This window comes from Barbus barbus, assembly GCF_936440315.1.
Source record: "Barbus barbus genome assembly, chromosome: 19".
In the NCBI taxonomy this organism is placed as follows: domain Eukaryota; kingdom Metazoa; phylum Chordata; class Actinopteri; order Cypriniformes; family Cyprinidae; genus Barbus; species Barbus barbus.
The window spans coordinates 3,395,110-3,421,118 of NC_136747.1; the positions used below are offsets into that span (position 1 = coordinate 3,395,110).

Genomic DNA, 26,009 nt, shown 5'->3' on the forward strand with positions numbered 1-26,009 from the left:
GACACGGTGATGGAAACAAGTATAAGATGGAAGGAAGACTATATTTCAGTGGTTTTGAGTGTGAACACAAAGTTTCCCATGTATATTTCCCCAGTACCTTTGCAGATTAAAGCAAATGTTTTGCGAAAGATGTCAAGTTACTTGAGCAAACACAATACTTTTGCAAATGAACACAAATGTTTTGTGAAAGGACGCAAATGTAACCCCTCCGGTCCTAACCACCCCGCTTTGAGCGAGACACAAACCCAGGCCATCAGCATGGGAGGCGTTTTGCGAGAGAACACAAAAGCAATGAAATATAATTTTTCCTCTCATTTCCATTTTTATCACAACACAATGTCCCTTTGAAGGCTCCATACTAATGAAACTATTTTTGAGATTTGTTTTTTGTATAGTACCTCAGATTTTTTTTTCTTTCAGAATTAAATACAATTATATATTTGTTTTTTTGTTATTACTGAGGTATGCAATGCATTCTGGTATTGCTTTATCCATTAAGGATACATGCAGTGCTTTCTTAGGTTTTACATATAAAGCCAAATCACATATTGGAAACATTCATATTACAATCGAGCGTTCATTACAGCACAGTACAACAGAACTTACCTCGTGTAAGGTCAGAGGTCATGTGAGGCCAGCTGTAGGTCCGTACAAGCTGCCAATCAAAATCATCTTCCTGTGCCTGTCTGTATTCACATAGGCTGGGGTCGGAGTCTTCCTCAAACGTGCAGCCAGCTGGAGAGAAAAACACATTGTTAGAAGGAAACTATATTTAGATGGTCACTTTACATTCCGTTTTGCTTTTGCAGGTCAATATAACTGATCTTTTGAAATATTTTGGCAAATAATATATTCCAACATCCTACTTGGGAAAATGCAACATAAGTCGCACTTCAATTGAAGTTGAACTTGACAATTGTAAACGTGTAGAAATGTCCAATGATCTCACACATACATGGCGACACCCAGGCCAGGGTGACACATTTAATGATATCCCATGGAGCTACTTGAATAAAGACCTCTTAAAGGCGCAGTAGTGAAAACAGTTTGCTTAATTGCAAGGGTCAGTGAAAGGACAAAAAATTATCATGTGAAACTACACTGCGTCTATTTTTGGTGCATTAACTTGATCAACATTTTGAGAGAACTTCAGGGAACAAAATAAAATGAATTGATAATGACCTCTTTAAACAACAAACAGCCAAAACCTCCACATTTTTGATCACATACTTAAAACTTTTTATGAGAACAGTAGGATGATTGCTGCTTTAGGCAGATGATGCATTTCTGTAAATAACTTTATGTGAGTTTGCTAGCTTTGTAGAGGAAAAGGAACCTCAGGGCTGTTTTGTTTGAGTAATTATATATTCCGCATAAAACTACGACTTACTTTGTAACTTTTTTAGGAGTGATACAAGACTCTGTGTCTTTCACTGAGAAGAAAGACTTTGCTCAGACAGGCAGCTACAATCGTATTGTTTGCATTTCCGACTCAGATCTGTTTAGTTGTTTGCAGAGAGATAAATAAATCTATTTGGGATTTTTCAGTCTAGGCTGATTGGAAAAATGTGCCTCTACCTACATTTTTGGAAAGCTCCAAAAACATACCTACAGTATAATTCATTGCAGTTTGGCTGAAATGAACACTAGTGACAGTAAAACACCAATAATTTGTATTCCTTTTGAGACAAATCATAACGTAACTGATTATGGATTAATTAAGACTATTTTCACAAACATCTTTACTAGAATACTATGTTATGATCTCAAAACAAACTTACCACTTAAACTAATACACTTTGACATTTGCATCAAATAATCAGCTCCATATATATGGCTTTTCTGACATAGTAAACTTGCTTTGAAGCACACCCGGTTATAGCACAGCACTCACAATGCAAGTCAAGATAAAAGAGCTCAAGGACTTATGAAAGCAAGCTAAACTGTCATGGCTGCTTCAGTTATAGGTTATCTCATGTTTGCTTTTGTTAACACTATCAGTTGTTAGGTTTAGTGTAGGTGGTCTGTTATTTTCAAAGGCTAAAGAGCATTAAGCTAATTTTCTGCCACTCACCAGGCATTTCATTTCTGAATTGCAGCCATACGTACAACAACCATCCTAACAAAGCAGTGTCAGTGTCATGTTTGTAGCACCACTCACTGGGCGTTTCACTTTGAAAGTGAAACACGCAAGAAGCAACGTAATATTATTTTGCAGAAATGTCACCACAGGCAGCTTTTTCCGATGAGCCTGGTTGGGATTTTTGATTACAACAGTCGGACTGGATTTTAATCATGTTTTCATTCCCATTCGAGGTTCAGAGTAACTTCAATATTTCGAATTCACTCGTTAATGCTCTCAAGTGGCATTGATTATTAGTTAGGAATTTTGGGCACTATATATGCAATACAGTCATTTTTGTATATTACTGGACAATGATAACACTGTCAAAACAAATGGATCTGTTTGGGGTTCATTACTTGTTAAATAACAGTGCGAACAGTCAGTTCTAAAAACCTATTGGAATTGTGTGTAGTGTGAAGAAAGGCTAATCAACTGCACTAAAACTAATGAGGCAAAAAGAAGACACTCTCGACGACGCACGTACTGATTGCGAAAAATGATTGAGTGCCACATCTGAACTCAGGCTTCAGCTAAAAGCTTTTTGGTGCCTTTTGTTTTCCTTAATTGCACCTAATAGCTCTGGTTTTCCTCAGCTCTGTGTGTAAGTGGAGGTGTGTGTTTCAGCTCAATTAGCTCCAGGCTTGGAGGACGAGGAGGTAAAGATGGGTCAGGTAGATTGCTGTCAGCTGACAAACATCAGCATCACACCAGAGCACAAAACACACATAATAGTCTCATCGCCAGTGTGAGGTGACCCACTACTGTGTGTATCTTTGAGAAATATGCTATCAGCAGGCTCCCAACAGAAGCTAATAATACTCCATCTAGAGTAGCATCTAAAAACAGAAGCACTCTCACAACCACATGCTCTCATGCTACATTACAGGTGGCGAAATTACAGCCACCCAGACCTCAGAAAGAGGACCAAGCATCTCACAAAATCAGCAGAACATCTCAGTAAAGACATGCGCTCTCAGCACTCAGATTCTGATCAAATTTACACTTGCATTAACATTAAATTGCATTAACAAATACACTACACACTTTTTTAAGAAAGAAAGAAAAACTTTGGCAGGAATACGTTAAATTGATTAATAGTGACGGTAATGACACATTCAATCAAGCAATAAATCAAATAAATAAATAAGCTGTTGCTTATTTATGAAAAAAATATAATTGTTTCCAAAAAATATTACGCAGCACAATGGTTTAATTGTGATAACAGAAATGTTGCTTGAGCATCATCAGATTATCATGTGACACTTTGATTGCAGCAAAAAATTAAATTTTCAAATGTTTTCAAATAGAAAACAGTTACTTTGAACATTTGACACTTCAGAAACTTTTGAATGGTAGTATATGTTTGCATAATTACTGTAAACTGACAGAGAATAATTAATCATTGTCTCATGCAAGCACTTTACTAATTAGCTGTGCTAGTCTGTGATATTACACAGTGCTTTGTTTATACTCAAAAAAGACAAGAATTAATATGTAAGGTCCATTTATCTTGGCAAGTAACCATTTATTTTGTGATAGTGATTGGCTGACTGTACATCATCCTGCTAATTACTGGATAATGTACAGCAAAATAAACCCTTCAAGATCATACAAGAGCTGTTTGTGACGCATATGTATATATTTGAACCATATGCACATGCATTATGCACTTTGTATAAGAGTTTTGCTATCAAATGTAGCAAAAACAGCAATTTAGTGTGTTTCTATTGGGCTTGTCTGCATCAGATGTGAGCGGCATACCACAACACGTCCAAACTAAATCACTCTCATTATAATCAACGAAGCTGTCTTCACTGAAAGAGCCTGAGCTCAGCTGACTTCAGCCACTTGATTTGTCCCATCTGTCTGAAATTAAATGATCATTTAGAAATGCCCTTTTTTCTATGAACTTCTGAGCATCACATCAAAGCCAGCTCGTTATTTTCTTCCCTTTAAATTGACATATATTGTTGACTTGAAACTTAACTATATTTACACACAGTTGCAGAAATAAATTACAAAAATAATTGTGCACACTATTCTTATAAAACAAAACAGATGCAAAGTGGATTTTAATACTGAATGGAATTCTGCTGAAAAGAGAGCAGGATTTTCTTGAGTGTGCTGAGCTCAAAGCTGATTGGTCAATGTCCATTAACATTAGACATTGACATTAAAGAATCATTATGTATTATCAGTACCGTCTCAGGTCACACTTTATTTTAAGGTCCAATTCTCACAGTTGACTAAAAAACAAATAGTTTTCCCTCAATAAACTCCTAATTTTCAGCGTATTATTAGTAAGTAAGATAGATGTTCATTTTGGGAAGGGTTAGGCGATCTAAAATATGCTCATGCATTAATATCTGCTTTATAAGTACTAATAAACATCCAATATGCTACATGCTAACAAGCAACTACGTAGTTAATAGTGAAAACTAGTCCCTAGACTAAAGTGTTACCCAGTCTGTAAATGCACAAATGATGCATTTGCACTAAAAAGCGTTCTATGTTTGATGGCACATGAAAATTGTAAAATCTATTGTATTCAGACCACAAGACCCTTCACAGTGTGTGTTTAAGAAATGGTTTCAGTCTCTGGCGTCTTGAAGGCTCCATCATGACCGAGTCTCTATCGGATTAAAACACTGTTTCTCGCAAAGCTACAAGAGCAGTTCTCAAGGAAGTCATCCAGTTGCTTTAGTTGTCAAAATTAAACAGCAAAGACAGGCTTATATTACTGTCATTGTAAACAGCTTTACAGTCAGAGCTGTCTTCATCAGAGGCTGTGGTCTGTGAAAAGCTAAGATAATGATTATTACAGAGGAGCTGTAAAGCTTTTATCAACACTACCATGAAAATTACAATGTCAAAGATTATTATCTCTCGCTTTGTCTCTCTCCGTTCTGCTGGTGTGAAAGTCACAGTCGTTCCACTTCAAACGAACACATACTTCTCTCCTCTCCTATGGACATTGTATATATAATATACAGTATGCATATGCAATAAATTGATTATAAAAGTATTTATAGTCGCTTTTAATGTTACAAAAATGTATCATGGTTTAAGCAGCAGTTAACCGTTTACAACTGTTTACAATAGACAGTAAAATTCAGATTTGATCACAGTAATACATTACGTTAACATATGTTCAAATAGAAAAAAATATTGCAATAATATTCAACATCACTGTTTTTTTGTATCAAATAAATGCAGCCTTGTTGAGGACAAGAGGCTTCTTTCAGAAACGTTTATACATCGAGTTTCTTTTGGGCCTCAGAAAGCTCATAGTCTCATAGCAGCATGATATTTTAAGGTGCTAAAGAGGCTGGCTGACTCTGTGCCAGACCCACTCATGGACTATGGTGAGGGTGGCTCCAGGGCCCGCGCTCCCTTTGTTTGTTTACCTTTCCATCTGTTGCTTTAATAATGCAGAGGCATTACTCCAGTCTCAGGCATTATCAGCACACTGCTCATCTCAAACTGCCTGTGGTGTGTCTGACTTCATTTTCAGTCCAGTTGTTGACTCAGTTTGAACTACTCTGTCCAGGCCAATAACACACACTCACACCTGACCAAGGATGCATTTGTACATCTTTCTTTCTTTCTTTCTTTCTTTCTTTCTTTCTTTCTTTCTTTCTTTCTTTCTTTCTTTCTTTCTTTCTTTCTTTCTTTCTTTCTCTCCATATACATGCACTAGATGAGTGGTTGATGGCCATTAATCCTAACCTTGACTTGAAGACTTCAGTCCATATTGTGAAATATTATTGCATATTTATTTTAATAGATTTTAAGATATCATTTATTCCTCTGATTCAAAGTTGAATTTTCAGCATCATTACTCCAGTCTTCAGTGTCACATGATGCAAAAACTCCAAAACAAATACCTATACTTAAAATTGACCCTTTGCAAAGACATGAATGAACATTAGAAGGTTTGTCGTTTCAACCATGGAAAGATGTCTGTACACAACATTTTTCAAGTTTAAGTTTACCGCCATTAATCTATACCCCTGTCAGGTTTGTTTGTCCGACAAAATTGTGAATTCTGTGTTATGATTTGTAGGACTGCCTGTCAATCAAACTCAAACAAAGTCTTATTTTTGCACAGTTCCTTGCACAATACTATGTCAGTGCATGGTTTGTCCATTTTGACGTTTGCATCATACAACCTGGCTTTTTCTGATGAAGTAAACTGGCTCGGTTGCGCACCCGGTACAGCACTCCATTTGCACAGTAAGTCATGATGAAGGAGCTCAAAGACTTGTAGAAGAAAGCTAAAATGTCATGGTTGCTTCAGCAAATATATTTGTATGTGGTATATTATTTTCAAATGTGAAACAGCATTAAACCGTAGCACCATTTCCAAACTGCCGTGAAATGTACAACAACTAACATAAAAAATCGCCAAGTTGATGTTGAAATGTTTTGGATAAAACTGAACACACTTTTAGAGCCACTCACTTGACATTTCACACAAAGAAGCAACATATTATCATTTTGCAGAAACGTTGCAACAGTCTTGTTTTTCCAGTGAGCCCGAGTTGTCCATAACACAACTGCAGTCTACTGTGTTATTTTTTAAAGCTCACCGCTGTCTAGAAGAGACTATTGAGATCTCATTTGTGATTTTATTTTCCTGTGGGGTCAGTACTTACGCTACATCTTAAACACTTGTAGAAAGGTTTGATTGCCTGCCGTTACGTGTGTCTGTACGACTGTGTGGGCTGTTAATGGCACAAGTGCTCCGTTTCCCTGAGGAAACACGTGAAGAAGACTATTTCCAGATCTGCTACATGAAAACCTGAACTGTTTTCCCAGAGCAGCATTCTCGCTGAAATGTCAAACACGATAAATTAGGATCGAAAAATCTCTCTTTAGCGTTTTGATCCTTGTGGTATGCTAATTAGAAAGTGCATGCATAACAACCAGCCGACACAGGCTCTCATCGGCGCGTTGAAGACGAGGCCTGACTTCCCCTCGCCGAAGATGTCTTGTGTCTCCAGAAAGCCCTCTGAGAGGTGTGGTGAGACAGAACAAAGCGCCGTAAATAAATAACTCAGTGTAAATGCTGTGGCCGTTACTTTGAAAGCAAGGAAAGTAATTTGCAGAACAGCGCATCTCGAAAGCTGGCATGGAGATGCAGGTATACGTGTGTCGGCGCTGCCTTTGATGTCTGAGACTCACACTGAGTGCAGTCTGTACCTTCAACATGCACACGCATCTCTACTTTTTTCACTTTATGGATCTTCTTTGATGCCAATGGTTTGTTAGAAGGTTTAATATATGTCCTGCAGTTCCCATTTGTAGCGCTGTCATAAATCTGATCATCACCAGCAGCAAAATGGAAGAAGGGAATAAACACAAAACATGACTAAATGAGAGACAGAGACACGGGCTCTGTTCCAAAACCTAGTGAGGTATTTCAAGGCATCATGATCCAGGCATGAATTCAGTTCCACAGAGTAGGCAGCATAATTGTGTTACTTCCTAAAATGGCTTTTACACAAATTCTAAGGCAGAATTATATAAATGCTTTGCACAAAATACAATCCAATAAAATACAATGAAAAAACCCCACATCCAAACAAAGTGAGAGAAATACGGATTATAAATATGCCAAAAAGTGTTGTATGCAATATGCAACATGCATATGCAATAGCTTTGCAGCATGCCAACACCTACCGCTATTCAAAACAATGTATCTAACACGTGGAGTGCTGGCTATTGAGTGTTTCAAATTGGTCGCTTATGATGCCCTATTGTAATGAGAATGCTGCCTTAACAGACAGCAGGGCAGCTCACTAAGGTTTTGAACAGAGCCACACTTGTTGCTTCTCTCAGAGTAACTCACCCAGCTTCAGTGAGAAACATCGCTATGTTTGGTGAGCCATAAAGACAGTAAATATTTGTTGTTTGGTATTGTTTCCGATAGAGAAATGATTCTCTGGAGGCGGAGAGTGTTATTGATGGTTAAGTACAGGACACGGGCTCTCAACTCATGACAATTATTTACAGTCAAACGGTTACAAATGTCTCCCCTTATACCGCTGAACAATTTATCTCAGGGCTGGATGGGAACTAATTTTCTTTATGGCTCCCACGCGTGACATGTCCATCAGCCGGTAATGTACGAGTAGTGCTGGCTGACTCAAACTGATATGCTTGCAACTATTTCAGCAAAGTCGCAGCAACACAAATGCTGACCGTAGCTTGTTTAGTCCATCTTCACCACAGCAACTGACATTTCATCCCAAACATGCTCTTTGGTCAACAGATTTTAAAGCATACGGATCACAAATTAATATACATGTCATTTGCATGGCTATTCTATATTGTAAATGTAGTCAACGCTAAACACTATGACAAAAAAAAATAGAATATTTTTAGAAATTTTAAGAGATTTTTAAGAAAGGAAATTAGAAAAGAAGAGTTAAGAGGAATTAATAAATTATGAATAATTAACTGCCATTGTGTGAATGATATGTAATCATGTAATCCATAAAAAAAGTAACTGTAATGGTAACACTTTAGTATAGGGACCAGTTCTCACTATTAACTAGTTGTATATTAGCATGCCTATTATTAACATGTTGGTTCTTTATATTAAAGCACATATTCTGCATGACCATATTCTACATCCATAATCCTAAACTTAACAACTACCTCACCAACTATTAATAAGCAGCAAATTAGAAGTTTATTGAAGCAAAAGTCGTAGTTAATAGTTTGTTAATAGTGAGAATTGGACCTTAAAATAAAGTGTGATCCATAATTCGGACGACATAATTACAAGTAGTCTGTTACTACCCAGCAGTGGCTTTATCTATGGTCTGTTATCTATTTCAGGTAATGACGGAGCACTGATGACTTCACATTAAGACCAGCAACAAGTATTCATTTTTCATGTTGACTTTAAATTCAAAGCAGCAGTCCTTCTGAGTAAGTGTCAGAAATACAAGAAAGTCAAAAAAAGAAAAAGTCCAGGTCTACTCTCCTCAATCATCTCCAAACCTCCCAACAATGCGAGTGTAATCTATCATATGACAGCGAGCGCAGACGCGGTAGCTCAGCCTCCTCGCAGTCGGAGGTGTAAAGCATGTGTGCGCTCCTGCTGTCTGAGGTAAGTTCAGTCCAGCGGGGAGTCCAGGTGTTTATCAGGGACGGTGTGCCTCCACTGCTGGAGCGCTGAGATTCTGTCTGCTGTCAGTCTGAAGCCAGAGCTGGAGTTATGATGGCACCGAGATGGGAATTACACGTTTATGATGGATCACCAATTTTGTGCTCGTGTTCACAGCGGCTGGAAAAACTGACCCACATACTGATAATAAATACTGACGGAGAGACACGGAGAAGACTCGCTACACTTTCATCTTTGAGAAGAGAGAAACGAGTGAGACACAAAGATCTAGTCCACCTGTTAATGATTTAGCAAACATTCACAAGTGAATACAATGCAAATCATGTTAAGAACTCGCTCAAAATCCTATGGAACTTGATAGGTTATCTAGTCACAACCAGCAGCATGTTAATGATACATTGAAGCATTCATTTGAATTAAAATTATATAAATCAATAATCATATTAATAAATATTATTGTATGATTAATATTCTTTACCACAACATATGCTTGTGAAACAGAAGCGTGTTTAACTGTACTTCAAATTCTAAAACAAAATGAATAAAAAATAAAATGCCACTTAAGTACACTTTTTCTTAACACACTTAAGTACACTTAAAAGTGCACGTTGTAATAACATCAAATTAAAAGTTCCAAATTGCATTTTAAGTCATTGTTTTAATAATCGCTTGTTATGATTTAAAGAAGTACAGTTTAATGTGTTGACTAGCATACTAACATACTGATTATTATTTTAACTGCAATGTGTTCTTTACGACTTTATTCGGCAGTACACTTAAACCATATGCCATAAAATTTAAGTTCATTTCAGTGTATATGCAATTAAGTGTCTGAAGGCTAAATTTTATTATTTTATTATTTCTGGAATAAGTACATAACAGTGTACTAAAGTGTGCTTTTTATGATATTAAGATATATACCTTAATATCATATTTAAATTTAAATCAACTACTAAATGTTGACCAATTGTCTGTTACATAAAATGACTTGACTTAATTAAGCAAAAATGTAATGTCAGAAAAGAATGAGGGCTTAGAGCAAAACCATCAAAATGAATAAAAATGCCCCCAAACTTTGAGTGTCGGTATGAGAGTGGAACAAGATCATCAATACAGAGCATTTCAGCATCACCTCACCTTATGTTACAACCCTACATCAATTATTCAGACTCTAGATTAAAATTTAAGACTGAGCTCCACGACGAGTTCTGGAAATGAGCTCCATATCATTGTCTGACCGTCTGTCAGTGCCAGACTTTCCCTGACTGACGGAGTGACACTTTTCCAGCTTGTACTGTCACACGTATGACTCTTTCACATTACAGTCTCGGAAAGGCCATGGTAAAAATGTCTTCCTTTCTGTCTTTCTCAAAGTAAAAGTTTGAGCTGTTTTTCTGGATGGTGTGTTGCTCTGATTGCCTGTTCTTTGTGTTTTGTGTTTAAGTAACAAGGTATCTTGCAAACAGTCTGTGTAAATATATCTAAATGCCACTTCTGGGGTACAAATATAGATTTTGTTGTTTTCATTTGATTGGTAACAGCCCTAAAATATGAAATGGTTATAGAAATAGCCACCGTGTACAGTACTACACTCAATAACATATCAGAACATATCACTTTTAGGCAGATGGATATAAAGGAACAAAGTCTAAACACATTTCATGTGTAAAAAATATTCAGTTATACTTGAATGAGCTGTCATTCCAGTCTATCACTTTAATGCCATATTCAGATCGATCCAGCCTTTAATGGCACATAATACAAAGCACATTTAGTTCTGTTCAGAATAGTCAGAAAAATCAGTTTTAGTCAAAATCCAAGCAAGAGTTAGAGTTTTGTTCATATCTTCAACCTTACATGAACAGCAGTGATTGTGCTTGCCTTAGCAAATGCCACTGAGACACTCCATAGTGCTGTAAAAGTAGCAATTACTGTGTTTCTTCTCTTTTGATTGATTCGCTGAATGGACTTGACTAGTTGCAGGTGGATTTTTAAATGTTATTCTGTTTTAACAGCCCTTCAGTCCTATAATAGCCCTTTAACACTTGTTCGGTACAACACACACACACACACACACTTATTCCCTGAGCGTACACCTCAGCAGACAAGCTGAACTCCTGAGGGAAAGCGTTTTTAGAAAGCAAGAGGAAAGAAGGGGCGTCATCCTCTCGGCTTCACATCCATTACCCTCCGATCTGCCGGGAGGAGGAAAACATTAGCCAAGTAAGAAAGAAAAGAGGAAAGGAAGGAAATGCGGCTGTCGTTATAAGTGCCACCTTTCCATTTTTCATTTAGTCTGTTAATTTTTGTTTCCTATCCCACACAGTGAGATATAAATTAGAGCTACGACGTGAGCCTTTTTTTGGCTCTTCCGCTCCGTTACACTTATAGGCGTCGTGAATAGAGAACATACGACGCTAATCAGATTCATTATCACTCCAGCACCTGCGCACTTCTCCTTCCGCAAGGACGGGAGCTGGGAATATGACATTTTCATATTGCCTTGAGGGGAGAATGTATTTCTCTTTCTTGTGAAAGGAGGTGGAAGAGGTTGAGTTGACGCTTTTAACTGCGTTTCGAAAGGTGTCAGCTGCTTGGTCTATTCACTGACTCCATCAAAGCACCTCTCAAAATGTCTCTGTGTGGCTGCTTTCAGATTTATGAGTCCGTCACACTCAAAAGTAGGCTCGCGCTAAAGCATTAAGACTTTCTTTAGGGCCCCATGTTGAGTGTCCTAAGAAGTACACCAGAGAGTGTGGACTGAATTACTTCACTTTAATTTCTCCAATGAAATCGGTTAGCATAAGCTCTACACAAGGAAATGAGAAGATGGTTGGGCCGTAGAGGGATCAGATATCTCTCAGTCCCCGCAAAGCTGAAAGTCATAAAGGCCACATTCACAGAGCAACTGAATAGGGCTGTCGCTGCACTTCTGCGTAATCCCCTTCTGATCGGTTATTTACGATGACAACCACATTCCAGAGTGACAAAAATCCTTTAACTGTCATTAAATCTGGGATAGGGTGTATAAAACAAAACTGAACAATGGATGGATATTGTCTCTAGGATGGATATTTTCATTAAAAGACTAAGTGATTTATTTATTTATTTTTTTCATCAAATGGTCAGCGGCAGAAGGTGTTCAAACTTCATATATTGATTGGTCAACCAAGGTCAAACTAAAATATTATAAAACCGGATTTATTTAAACTTTTTTTTTTTTAATATGTGGTTTAAAATAAAATAAAATAAAATAATAACATGCACATTTTAAAAACATACACGTGGGTGTGTTCGTCAAAAAATCAATATTTAAAAAAAAAAAATCAAGGAAAAAGTTTGGTACACTGCTGCAAACACTAATTCTCTTTACTTATTTTGTTATATTCAATTTGTATTTATTTACTTTGTTTCATTAACATTTTATGATTCATTTATTATGTTTATATATATTTATTATTAATAATTTAAATATGCACTTAAAAGCACTACTATTTGTATATTGGGTAACACTAATGGTGTCTGTTTAAAAAACTAAATATTGATTTATAGTTATTGATTAATTTATGTCTCTTAAATTAAACAGAAAATATTTGTCAAACAGCATGACAGATGCAATCAGCACTACAATATTTGTAAAAAATTATCAAATACAATTTTATTGTTTACTTACCCTCTCTCAATTCTGTAGAAATGGTCAGAATACAAGTTAATGATTTTTTTTCTTGTCATTATGCAGTAACAAGGTTGTTTGTAAAATGTGTGACAAAGCCAAAATTCTGATAAAACTAGCAAAGCTGTGGTTAATGCTTTTACACGTTATGTTAATACTTTTGCATATGTTTGGAATTTGATTTTAAGAACTTTTTTTTGTTGTTGTTTAGTTTGTACGACAAACATGTTTTGCACTGTGTTGGGCCACCATTTGGGTCATGAGGGAAAACCACTTGGGAAGCACCGTTTTGTCAGTCTCCTTAGGTGTACTCGTGTTCTGTCAACAGCGAGTTTCCTCATGGGATCAGAACTAGAGTAGCTCTTCTTTAGAGGTTAATTAAGATGAATTAAATATATCTAACTCTTCTCTCCAGAGGACCAATGATTGCACACAAGATTGATCTTTTTTCCTCCATCAGACCGCTCCAGACCTTGCAGGGTTACCTTTCTCAAGTTTGGAATGAAGGACACACAAATTAGACTGTGAAAGCCAAACATGCTGCAGTCCTTCCTCTGCAGCCGCATTCATGCTGCCATTAACCTCTGCTTTAGTGATCCGATCAGTCAAGACAGATTGGGATTCACACATGCCATTAACATGTGTCTCAAAAGCAGCTCAAGTGACCACTTGTGATTAGATTTCGTCGAGTCTCTGATTCCATGACTTTCATGTCACGCATACCAAGAAGAATGTGCGGTACTTTGCTGCTCTCTAGGATGCATTATCATTTACACTATAAATGCATTGTCTGATGCCATTTCATTAAACCGATCGCATGTTTAAAAGATGGATCATATCAGGTGTAAATGAAGCATATGCGATTCACACAGTCGAGAAACTCAATTCCTTCATTAAAGAAGCCCATAATAACATTTCATATAATGGCTCATCAACCAAAATCCATCTCTTCAGAAAGTTGTCGTACAAACAGAAATTAATGTGTTTTTAATGTGCAATCTATTTTGATAAACTATAATTCCTTCTCGACTTGCTAATTCATTCTTCAACTACTGTTACGCACAATCCCCAAAAGCAATTGAACAAATTGTGTCGCTAACTTCGAAATACGTGAACAATTTAGCAGTTGTGATGGTGCTTACAATTCGTTTTCTTATTATCAGTCCTCTAAGAGCATTGCATTAAAATAAAGAGTGTTTTAATAACAGCTCTTGTGTGCGATTAGAATTAGTGACGTTCTAAAATAAAGCAAACACCCCCGAGATATTCTCCCCAGCAAGCATTTAGTAGAGTATTTGCATAGTTTAATGTATCCATTTTGCTAAATGTGTTTACTTTTTGAAACCCCTTTCATCCCTGAGATTATAAATGGATGTAGTTTGTAAATTGACAATAACATAAATGCTTGATGATTTAGGGGATTTGTTTGAGGACTTCTGCACTCTTTCAAAGTAAAACAGTGTGTAAACGAATGAAATGAAATGTTCTGACATGCAAAGATAAAAAGTAGCTGTCCTATAATGTGATGTTGATCAAATGCATTAGTTGTGCACTGACACTTCAATCAATGAGCCAGTTTTAATAGCCAGACATTTTAGCTGAAAATTGCATGTTACATAAAATATTTGGTAACACTTTATTTTAGGGTCTCGTAATTAGTTGCTAATTAGCATGCATATTACTAGAATATTAGCCATTTATTAGTAGTAATTAAACACATGTTAATGTCTTATTCTACATGACCTACATCCCTAATCCTACCCAATACCTAAACTTAACAACTACCTTACTTTAATTTCCATCTGCTGTTTTTTTATTTACCTAATATGATGTCTAATTCTGTTGTCATTATCATCATCATATGGTGTGCCAAAGTAAATTCTTGTTGTTTCATTCGTTAAGCTTTTTGTTAAGTCATAAATCAAGCTTTTTAAGCCACAGTGCACTTAAATAACATCAAATAAACACCACAAACATACTGAGATTTTCTTGCCTGTCTCTTAAATGCACACAACAAATCGCACATTCTTTTGAAGAAGTCACACCATCTTTCAGGTGCTTTTTTCTGTCATGATTAGTGTGGTTTCCTGTTTCTGTGTCATTTCCGCTTGTGATAATACCAGTAGGCTTGAAATAAATAAACTGCTGAAGGATAAATAGAGTGCAAGATGTTAACAAGATGAAGATTCACTTTTTGTTTTTTAAGTAAAATAAAATAAGATGCTTTTAAACTATCATTGTGTAAAGTGTGTTCAGTTTTATCAGAAACAGAACCTAACTGATGATACAGATGATGTGAGAGATAAAAAAAACACATTTGGTGAAACAATCATGCCATTTTAGCTTGCTTTGAGATTTTATAGGAACTGGTGTTTCACAGGACTCGTACCCAAGCCTCCTCATCACAAGTGCAGTGCTGTACCGGGTGTGCTACAGAACAAGTTTACTATGTCAGAAAAGCCATATATAGAGCTGGTTATATAAAGCAAATGTCAAAATGTATTTTAAATATAAAAGTGTTTTAGGTCACAACATACTATTGTACAAGGAGCTGCATGGAAATAAGTCTTAATCAGTTAATGATTAATCTGCCCCGTAATCATAATTTGTGTTGAAAGTTGTTGGTGTTTTACTGCCATTAATGATCATTTCAGTTACTAAAACTATAAGTAATGGCATGTTTTCCAGCCTATGTTGGTCATTTCATCATTCAGTAAATGAGTGAAATGTGTTCTTTCTGGCAGAATAAGAGATATGGAGTAGTTTTACTAACCAAAACACTTTAACATGTACGCACGTGGCTATACTTATATTTGAATTTTATATTTCTGCATTTTTTTATATTGATTACTTACAGAATTTGATGTATTTTTATATTCGTATCTGTTATTTTATGTTCATTAAAGGTGCCATAGAATGCATTGATACAGTATTTTAAATTGTTCTCTGATATCTACACAGAAGGTATATGGCTTAGATAAGGGCAAAAAATCTCCAGAAACGATTTTACATGTCCATTTACAACCCTAGGATTTCTCCCTAGATTGAAACGGTCTGTTATTGGCTTATTTGGCAGGGTCATGAATAATAATGAGCTCTGCTCTGATTGGCTGTTTCACAGTACGGCTCATCAGCAAGAAGGAAGCACAGGGAGGAAAATATATATTTAAATACTTTCTCTCGCAGTTATATCGTCGGGTAATTATACTGTATATAAAACGCGGGCATCAGGGAGCCGTTATTAATATGCGAGGCATTGAAACTGCTTTTTAACGATCGGTTGATCGCACGAACTATGTTTACATTATGGAGCAGCAGTACTTACCACATATTTCACAAGATCAGATGCTTGTCAGTGGTGCTCAGGATCTGTAAATCATCCGCTATCGTCCTCATCTGTCCTTACTCTGTTTATGTGGTAAATTAAATCTTATGTACTGTAACAGGCTACACCTAGCAAAGGAGCTAACTATGTCCCTTTAGTAGCTCGCGTTATTTTAGTAGAATGCGTTATTTGCTTTCTGTGCCTTTCTGAATACAGACAACAACCCATCCCTGCACTTCACATCCCCTGCACAGCATGGAACATAACATTTATTTCCATGGTCTGCCATTTTCGCTGTTGTCCGTGCTTGTTTATTCACAATACCTGCAGAGCTTCTGATGGTTCGGCCGGCTTAGAACAAGGGCGAGTTTATGCAAATGTTGGGGGCGTAGTGATCCCGACTGTTGCGTCACAGTCGGTGTTATGTTCTGATTCGCCTGTTTTTCAGTGGTCTTTTTTATTCACGAGATTTACATAAGAAGGAGGAAACTATGGTGTTTGAGGCTCACGGTATGTCATTTCCATGTACAGAACTGTTATTATTTAACTATAAGGTAAAGACAGATTTTCATTCTATGGCACCTTTAAGGTAAATCTTGGAATTTTTGTCAGTTTTTTGTGGCTACATTTGGTCCCTTTTGTGACATCCATTTATCTGACATTCAGCGGCCCATATTTCTCTGCATCAAAGAACACAGCAGTCAATAATGTGACTTCCTCCAACAATAAGTACAGCAGTGTGACCAAACATACACAAACACACTCTTATGATGCTCTCGCCGACTAATGGTATGTCATGTTCTGTAAGTGTGTGTGTGTGTGTGTGTGTGTGGGTATAGCTCAGATGAGTTGAAGGTGTGTGTGTGTGTGTGTGTAGGTACAGATCAGATGAGTTGAGGATGTGTGAGTGTGTGTGTGTGTGTGTGCATGCAGGTATACCTCAGATGAGTTGTGTGTGTGTGTGTGTGTGTGTGTGTGTGTGTGTGCAGGTACAGATCAGATGAGTTGAAGGTGTGTGTGTGTGTGTGTGTGTGTAGCTCAGATGAGTTGAGGATGTGTGTGTGTGTGTGTGTAGGTACAGATCAGATGAGTTGAGGATGTGTGAGTGTGTGTGTGTGTGTGTGCATGCAGGTATACCTCAGATGAGTTGTGTGTGTGTGTGTGTGTGTGTGTGTGTGTGCAGGTACAGATCAGATGAGTTGAAGGTGTGTGTGTGTGTGTGTGGGTATAGCTCAGATGAGTTGAAGGTGTGTGTGTGTGTGTGTGTAGGTACAGATCAGATGAGTTGAGGATGTGTGAGTGTGTGTGTGTGTGTGTGCATGCAGGTATACCTCAGATGAGTTGTGTGTGTGTGTGTGTGTGTGTGTGTGTGTGTGTGTGTGCAGGTACAGATCAGATGAGTTGAAGGTGTGTGTGTGTGTGTGTGTGTGTAGCTCAGATGAGTTGAGGATGTGTGTGTGTGTGTGTGTAGGTACAGATCAGATGAGTTGAGGATGTGTGAGTGTGTGTGTGTGTGTGTGCATGCAGGTATACCTCAGATGAGTTGTGTGTGTGTGTGTGTGTGTGTGTGTGTGTGTGTGTGTGTGCAGGTACAGATCAGATGAGTTGAAGGTGTGTGTGTGTGTGTGTGGGTATAGCTCAGATGAGTTGAAGGTGTGTGTGTGTGTGTGTGTAGGTACAGATCAGATGAGTTGAGGATGTGTGAGTGTGTGTGTGTGTGTGTGCATGCAGGTATACCTCAGATGAGTTGTGTGTGTGTGTGTGTGTGTGTGTGTGTGTGTGTGCAGGTACAGATCAGATGAGTTGAAGGTGTGTGTGTGTGTGTGTGTGTGTAGCTCAGATGAGTTGAGGATGTGTGTGTGTGTGTGCATGCAGGTATACCTCAGATGAGTTGAGGGTATGTGTGTGTGTAGGTATAGCTCAAATGAGTTGAGGGTGTGTGTGTGTGTGTGTGTGCGTGTTCAGGTACAGATGAGATGAGTTGAAGGTGTGTGTGTTTGTGTGTGTGTGTGTGTGTGTGTAGCTCAGATGAGTTGAGGATGTGTGTGTGTGTGTGTGTGTGTGTGTGTGGGTATAGCTCAGATGAGTTGAAGGTGTGTGTGTGTAGGTACAGATCAGATGAGTTGAGGATGTGTGAGTGTGTGTGTGTGTGTGTGCATGCAGGTATACCTCAGATGAGTTGAGGGTGTGTGTGTGTGTGTGTGTGTGTGTGTGTGTGTGTGCAGGATAGAAGATCAAGAGCAGCATGAGGGTGAGTGAATGATGACAGGATTTCATTTTCAAATCATGTTCCCTGAATGCCAAGTGAGACCTTAAACACACACACCCATGTAAAAATGACCTAACAAGACATTATAAATGCTTAATAAATATATTTATTCATACTTAACTCAAAACTATGATTAAAAATGATATATTTTGTTTATCAAGAGGAAATTATCAAATTATTAAAATCACTACTTGTCAATTGTTTATAATGCATTTGTAAATGAGATATTAGTCATTAATGAACACCTTTACAAAGATCATCTCAGTGTAAAGTGTATATATTTATATATAACAATGAAGTTCTGTTTATTATTAGCCCACACTTTATTAAAAGTTGTCTGCCGCTTTAAATGCTTGTGCTCTTTAAAGCAGGGTGGATTCTGATTGGCTGTCAATGCTTTTATCATTCATCAGCTAAAAAAGTGATTCCAACAATATTGTTTATCTGTGATGTTATCAGTACAGTTGTGGTGTGTATTCTGCTTTTCTTCTAAATGTACAACAATTTTAATAATATATATTTATTGTTATTATTATACAGTCGTGGTCAGAATTATTGGCACCATTGGTAAATATGATCAAAGAAGGCTCTGAAAATAAACCTGCATTATTAATCCTTTTGATCTTTTATTTACAAAAGAAATCACAAAAATCTAACCTTTCACTGAACTAAAACAAGAGAAAATGGGGGAAAATCTCATTATGAAATAAATGTCTTTTCTCAAATACACGTTGGACACAATTATTGGTACCCCCAGAAATTATTATGAGTAAAATATCTCTAAAGTATATTCCCATTCACAATTTTGAGCAATCCAGGGTGATTGTGAACATGAAATTATCCAGCCATGGCTTCCTGTTTCACAGAAATATAGATAGGAGGGAAAACAAAGCCCAAATTCCCTTAATCATCCATCACAATGAGAAAAACCAAACAATACATTTCTAATGTGCAGCAAAAGATAATTGAGTTTCACAAATGTGGCTTTAAGAAAAGAGCTAGAGCAGTGAAAATTCCCATTTCCACCATCAGGGCAATAATTAAGAATTTCCAATGTTACGAAACTGCCTGGAAGAGGACGTGTGTCTATATCGTCCTAATGCACGATGAGAAGGAGAGTTTGAGGGGCTAAAGACTCTTCAAGGATCACAGCTGGAGAATTGCAGAAAATACTTGAGTCTCGGGGTCAGAAAACCTTAAAAAAAAATTCAAATAGTACCTACATCACCACATGTTGTTTGGGAGGGTTTCAAGAAAAATTGTCCTAGCTCATCCAAAAACAATCTTCACCATATTCAGTTATCAGACAGGACTGGCACTTCAAATGTGACTGGCTTCTATGGTCAGATGAAACTAAAAAATGAGCTTTTTAGCAGCAAACACTCAAGATGGGTTTGGTGAACACAGGGATAAAAAGTACCCCATGTGTACAATGAAATATACTGCTGTATTTGTGATGTTGTGGGCCTATATTTCTGCTGGAGGTCCTGGACATCTTGTTTAAACACATGGCATCATGGATTCTATCAAATACCAACAGATAAAAAATCAACAAGTGACTGATTCTATTAGAAATCTTATAATGGGCCATGTTTGGATCTTCCAACCGTACAATAATCCAAACACAAACCTCAAAAACAACACAAAAATGGGTCACTGAGCACAAAACCAAACTTCTGCTGGCCATTCCAGTCCTCTGACCTGAACCCTGTAGAAAATGAGTGAGGTGAACTGAAGAGAAGAAGCACTGTCATGGAGCTGGGAATCTAAAGGATCTGGAGTGATTCTGGATGAAGGAATGGTCTCTGATCTCTTGTCAGGTGTTCTCTAACCTCATCAGGCATTATAGGAGAAGATTTAGAGCTGATAAACTGACAAATGGAGGTTTCAAAAAGTATTGAATAAAAGGGTGCCATTTATTGTGGCCAATGTGTATTAGAGAAAAACATTTATTTCATAATGATATTTCCCCTCATTTTAAATTCTTATTATCCGAGGAAAGGTTAGATTTTTGTGATTTTTTTTTTAAATAAAAGTTCAAAAGGATTAACAATGCAGATTAATTTTCTCAGGCTTTATCATATTTACCAAGGGTGCCAATAATTCTGAACACGACTCAGGGCCGGCGCCAAGGGGGGGGGGGACATTCGCGGGTAACTCGTCACCCCCCAAACGAGTTACTGTGTCCCCCAAAACGAGTTACTGTGCCCCACCACTTTCCATCCTCCCTCCTCCTTGTTGAACACGATCGATTTTGAAAGCGAAAGTACTGATAAAACAGCGCACATAAGATTTTTTTTTTCTCTTTCACCAACAAAAATAATCCCACTACAGCCAAAGCCTCAGGCTTTAAGTGCTGCCGAGAAACACACAGACTGAAAGCCTGTAATAAACACTGAAAGTCATGAATAAACTGTGTATTAAAGCATGAGTGTGAGTGATTGACGACAAGATTTCATTTTTAAGTCACATGCTCTGAGTGCCCAGAGAGGCCTTAAACACTCACACTGACTAGTTACCAAATCAACATCTCATGTGAAAATGACCTAACAAGATTTCAGCATGACCCGCACTGCTGCATCCATCAATCAAAAGCACCGCATTGCCTCCTGAACCCCAACATGCCCTCTGCAGCGAGACCCTGAGCTGCGGCTCTCAGACGGCTGTGCTGGAAGAACAGGTGGACTCTGGCACAAACATACGCACCTGTTCGGAGAGATGGACAACTGCTGTCAGCTGCACAAGGTCAGACCCGTGCCAGATGGGGTCAAAGCAAGGCACAAACTAAAAGTAAAAGTTGCAAGGACTTGTATAGTTACACCAGCAGTCCGATGCCAGCGAGTGCGGAGCAGAAGAGGAGTGTTGCAGGTGTTTGCAGCAGAAACACTTGACAATTAACGCTGTCAGAGTGTGATGTAATTATAAGCTAACTCAGTGGATGTGCTTATTAAGACGCATTGATTACACACATATTGAATACACACTGTCATGAGAAGATGCGTTCAGCATGAGCTATTGTTCAGCTGTGAATATATGATTAAAACCGTAACTCAGAAACTCATGCGGGTCACATCTTATGACTTTAAATTGATAGGAAAGCAGTGTTAAACAGCTTTGTTAAAATGAGGATGAGTAAATGATGGCAGAACTGCCATTACTGGGTGTTTTTCTTTTTAAAGTTGGTATGAAATGAAATTTCACTTTATCTATTTTCTCGATCTTCCAATGAAACAACAGGTTTCTCTTTGGTGACGTATGCTACAGTTATTTACTCAAACTAAACTCCATTCAAACTCCATTAAACTCCAAAACGTTTTTGTTACTTGAAAAAAAAAAAAAAAAAAAAAAAAATATATATATATATATATATATATATATAATTTCAGCTAGTTGCCAAGGCAACATTTCATTTAGTTTGTTAATTTAGTATTAATGTATTAAAATAAAACTAACACTGAAATTAAAATGTATAAAAATTATATAGACAGATTTTTCAAATAATAATAACAAAAATGACAAAAAATAACAAAACTTCAAAATAAAAAAAAAAAAAAAAAATTCTAACAAAATATAAAGAAAATATAAAAACTAAATTAAAATATTAATAATAGCTCTAATAGTATCTCAGTCATACTAAAATAACACTGTTCTATCCGATCATCAACTAATGGTTATTATGTTCTATTAACATTTATTTATTTATTACATTTACATTTACATTTAGTCATTTGGCAGACGGTTTTATCCAAAGCGACTTACAATTGGGGAATACAAAAAGTTATTAGTATGTCATCATATGGTAGAAATATTTTACAAGCAACACTTGTGTTTATTTGCCTCTTAACGTTGAATCACTTGTTGTATTCCTTATTTGTAACACTCTTTGGATAAGAATGAATGAATGAATGTAACGGTTCTGTGTCTGTATGCTTTAGTTTTGTGGACTTTATAGTTTATAATCCTGTTCCTGATTTCCGCTTGTTAGTCTCTGATTGTTTGCACCTGTGTCTTATTATCTAATTAGCCCTATCTGTTTAAACTCTTGTGTTGCCAGCGTTGACGGTCAGGTATTCTTTAACGTCAGAAACTCAGAGAGGATGGTGAGTGTGATGCAGAACAGCTCATCGCCAATACAGCAATAAACAGACAAGAGCTGACAATCAGCACTAGACCCGCAAGCGCTTAACCAGACCAGAGCTAATTAGATAACAAGACACAGATGCAGACAATCAGAGAATAATGACGGGAAACAGGAAATAGGAATAAGACAGGACTACAAACCATGTGTCTGTTTTACTAGTTTGTGCTTATTAACTTTAAATTTATACACTAATAATGTCCAACAGAGCACATCACAGGAGAGTGCTGTCGTTTTTGCAATTCTTCCCTGAAGCATCATGAACATTAAAAAAAATTTTTTGTTGTGATATACTGCAAAATGTAATATATTCCTGTGATCAAAGGAGAATTTTCAGCAACATTACAGTCTTCAAGGTCACACGATCCTTCAGAGATCATTCTAATATGCTGATTTTCTGCTCAAGAAACATAATGATTATGATCAATGCTGAAAACTGTTGTGCTGCTTCATATTTTTGTAGAAACTGTGATACTTTTTCATGATTTTTTTGATGAATATAAAGCATTTATGCAATATGGAAATATTTTGCAACAATGTAAATGTCTCTTCACTGTCACTTTTAATCAATTTAATGGATCCTGGCCGAAAGTATTCATTTAGTTAAAAAAAGAAAAGAAAATTACAAGTGCACATAACATATGTTACTAAATAAATGTCTTCATGCTTTTTTGCATATCTAGACAAATTTACAGCTTGATTGGAAATGTCATTAAATGAAAATATTCTGGTCATGGGTGATATTTACCTCTGCTTTTCTTTGCACAAGTACACAAATGTTTAAAGAAACTTCATTGTATCCATGCTTAGTTTGAAATGTAATAGAATATGAAAATCCAACATTAAAAATGTAGAAATTAATTACAACTTTTACCTCAATAAATTCCTAATTTACTGTTTATTAATAGTTAGTAAGGTAGTTGTTAAGTTTAGGTATTGGGTAGGATTAGGGATGTAGAATAAGGCATTAATATGTGCTTAATTACTATTAATAAATGGCTAATATTCTAGTGATATGCATGCTAATAAGCAACTAGTTAAGAGACCCTAAAATAAAGTGTTACCTGAACTTCATATAACAATCTATTAGTTATAAATAAATAAAAAAACAACATAAAAGTGCTGAAAGATAAAGAAACTGCCCTTTGAGTGAAGAATACCTTTAAGACTACAGACAAACAAAAGAGCAAACACTCCTCTAAATCAATGAACGTGGCATTTATGTTTGGCATTTATGTCCTCATTCCACTGGTGGACTCATATGATCCTGACATCCTGAATTTAAATCAGACATCAGGCTGCTATTGTGCATATATTTCCAGTCAATTGTAGTCATTTACTTCTACAACAACAGTAATTATCATCATATTCAATGGCATGCGAGCTGATGCTGCCACGGACATCCACAGAGAATGAGAGAAAAAGCCTTTTTTCAGCTCTTCAGAACCGCTTTGGACTCATGAAAGGTTTTAAATCTAAGAATAAATTGGTGAAATGAGTATATCTGATGCATCAGCAGTATCTCAGAGGAGAATACAAACACACAGCGCTGGAGGAGATGCAGCATGTGGAAAATCATTCGATTCAAACCCCCAAACTCAACACATTAACTGGGCACATGTGTGTGTGCAAGAACATGTAATATATTTCTCATCACGCACACCTCAGCCAGTGGTGTTAGCGCACCAGAAATGTTACGACCCGAAATGAACAATAAACAAAAAAGAGCACCGAACGTGAGCCGCAGGCAGCGCTGCATACAACTGCACTAAACTAGATTATTCAAGTCAACAATCTGACTGTGCTCATAATGTTTCTCAGTCAGGTTTTCTCCCTAAGGTCTCGGTTTAATGAAACCTTGAATGTCGTGAGCCATGTGCTACATTTCAAAGCAACTACAGTAGATTCAGATACATCGTTCAACACTGCATAAATTATGCTGCAGCAGCGGGTGCCTCCATTTGCACTTGCAAACAACAAGTCGTGGGAAAAACAAACACAGTAGCTCCACGTAAGGACAATGTAAAACTTAACATATCTACATATTCATGTTGTGCATGATCCGATCTGTGTTAAGGGATATGTTAAGAAAGTTTTCAGTTGCCATAAGAGCAGAGCACAGCTGAACAGACCGATGCTGGAGAATCACTAAAGTAACGATTCTACAAACTAAATGAAATCTTTCAGTAGATTGACATCTCAGCTATTTATTAACTCTGTGACAAAAAAAGGTGCTCTAGCAGTGCAGCATGAACAAATGCTACACTAGTTTTGTTGTTGTTTGTTTTGGAAAATGGATCTGCTCAAATAAATGTAAAACTGTAATGTGTAATGTGCATTTGTGCTGCTTAATACTTCTGCCATCTAGCATTCTTTTAGTGCTAAAAACTAGAAATACACAATATATTTTAAACATTTTGAATTATTTTGCTGAAAAAGAAATATTTAGCATCATTACATAACAATATAGTTATATTACATACACATAATTGTTACCTAAAAAAGTATTGTAAGTAGCATCAGGGTAGTTGGATAGTAGCTTGCATTGTAGTTAACTATAAGGTTTGTTTTGTTTTTTAGTAGCTTGCCTGTAGCTAAACTGCTTCATGTCAAACACTAAATCAACATATGATCGACATCACTTTTCTGTGGGTTATCTCTGAACAACTAGCTGGTTTAGTGGCTTTGTGTGTTCAAACACAGCTGGATGGAGAACAGACCGCAGGTGTCTCAACACAACACAGTTTATTAGATGGACTAGTTTTAAGTCTTACAGGTGCAACACCTCATGAGAGGAGACATATTAAAACATGACGCAACCACCATTCATCTGCTTGTGTAAACAGACCGACAATGAAAAAATATTTAGAGTCTGACAGTAATTGTCTTGAAATGTATTGTTGAAGGCAGCAGATTTGTTACAATAGCACTGCTCTGAAGGCTTTAAAGTGGATATATTTAGAGACGCAGCTTCTCACAAGTTCTTCAGACAGGCTCTGCACTCACAGTATTGAGCTGCAAAACCTGCTGATGCTGCTGCATATCAGACCCCAAGTCATTTGCATCAGGTAAACATTTACCTGTCGATTACTTTTCTGGATGACTAGTCAAAATGAGTAGTCATGCAAGCCCGAGCTGAGTTGGATTTTAAACAACGAAAACTGGAAAAAAAATACATGCCTCAGCCTGCCATTGGTCAAACAGACAGCCCATGTAACTCACACCACTGACTGAACCAATGCTGCAATGTTCATCTACAGAATCACAAACAGGTTCTTATTGAGAACTAGTTCTCAATAGTAAGTAAGGATTTGCTTCATTTTTGGCAAGTGTATTCT

At 36.9% G+C, this 26,009-nt stretch overlaps 1 protein-coding gene across 1 annotated transcript in view; it reads right to left on the minus strand.

Moving 5' to 3' along the window:
• Positions 1–26,009, minus strand: part of LOC306885840 (receptor-type tyrosine-protein phosphatase U-like) — a gene marked incomplete at its 5' end in the record, with an annotated part of 272,816 nt that overhangs the window by 208,580 nt on the left and 38,227 nt on the right. Inside the window, one exon of the mRNA XM_079442620.1 lies at positions 607–735. Within this exon, the coding sequence (XP_079298746.1) occupies positions 607–735 (129 nt within the window). The remainder of the gene's footprint in view (positions 1–606; positions 736–26,009) is intronic.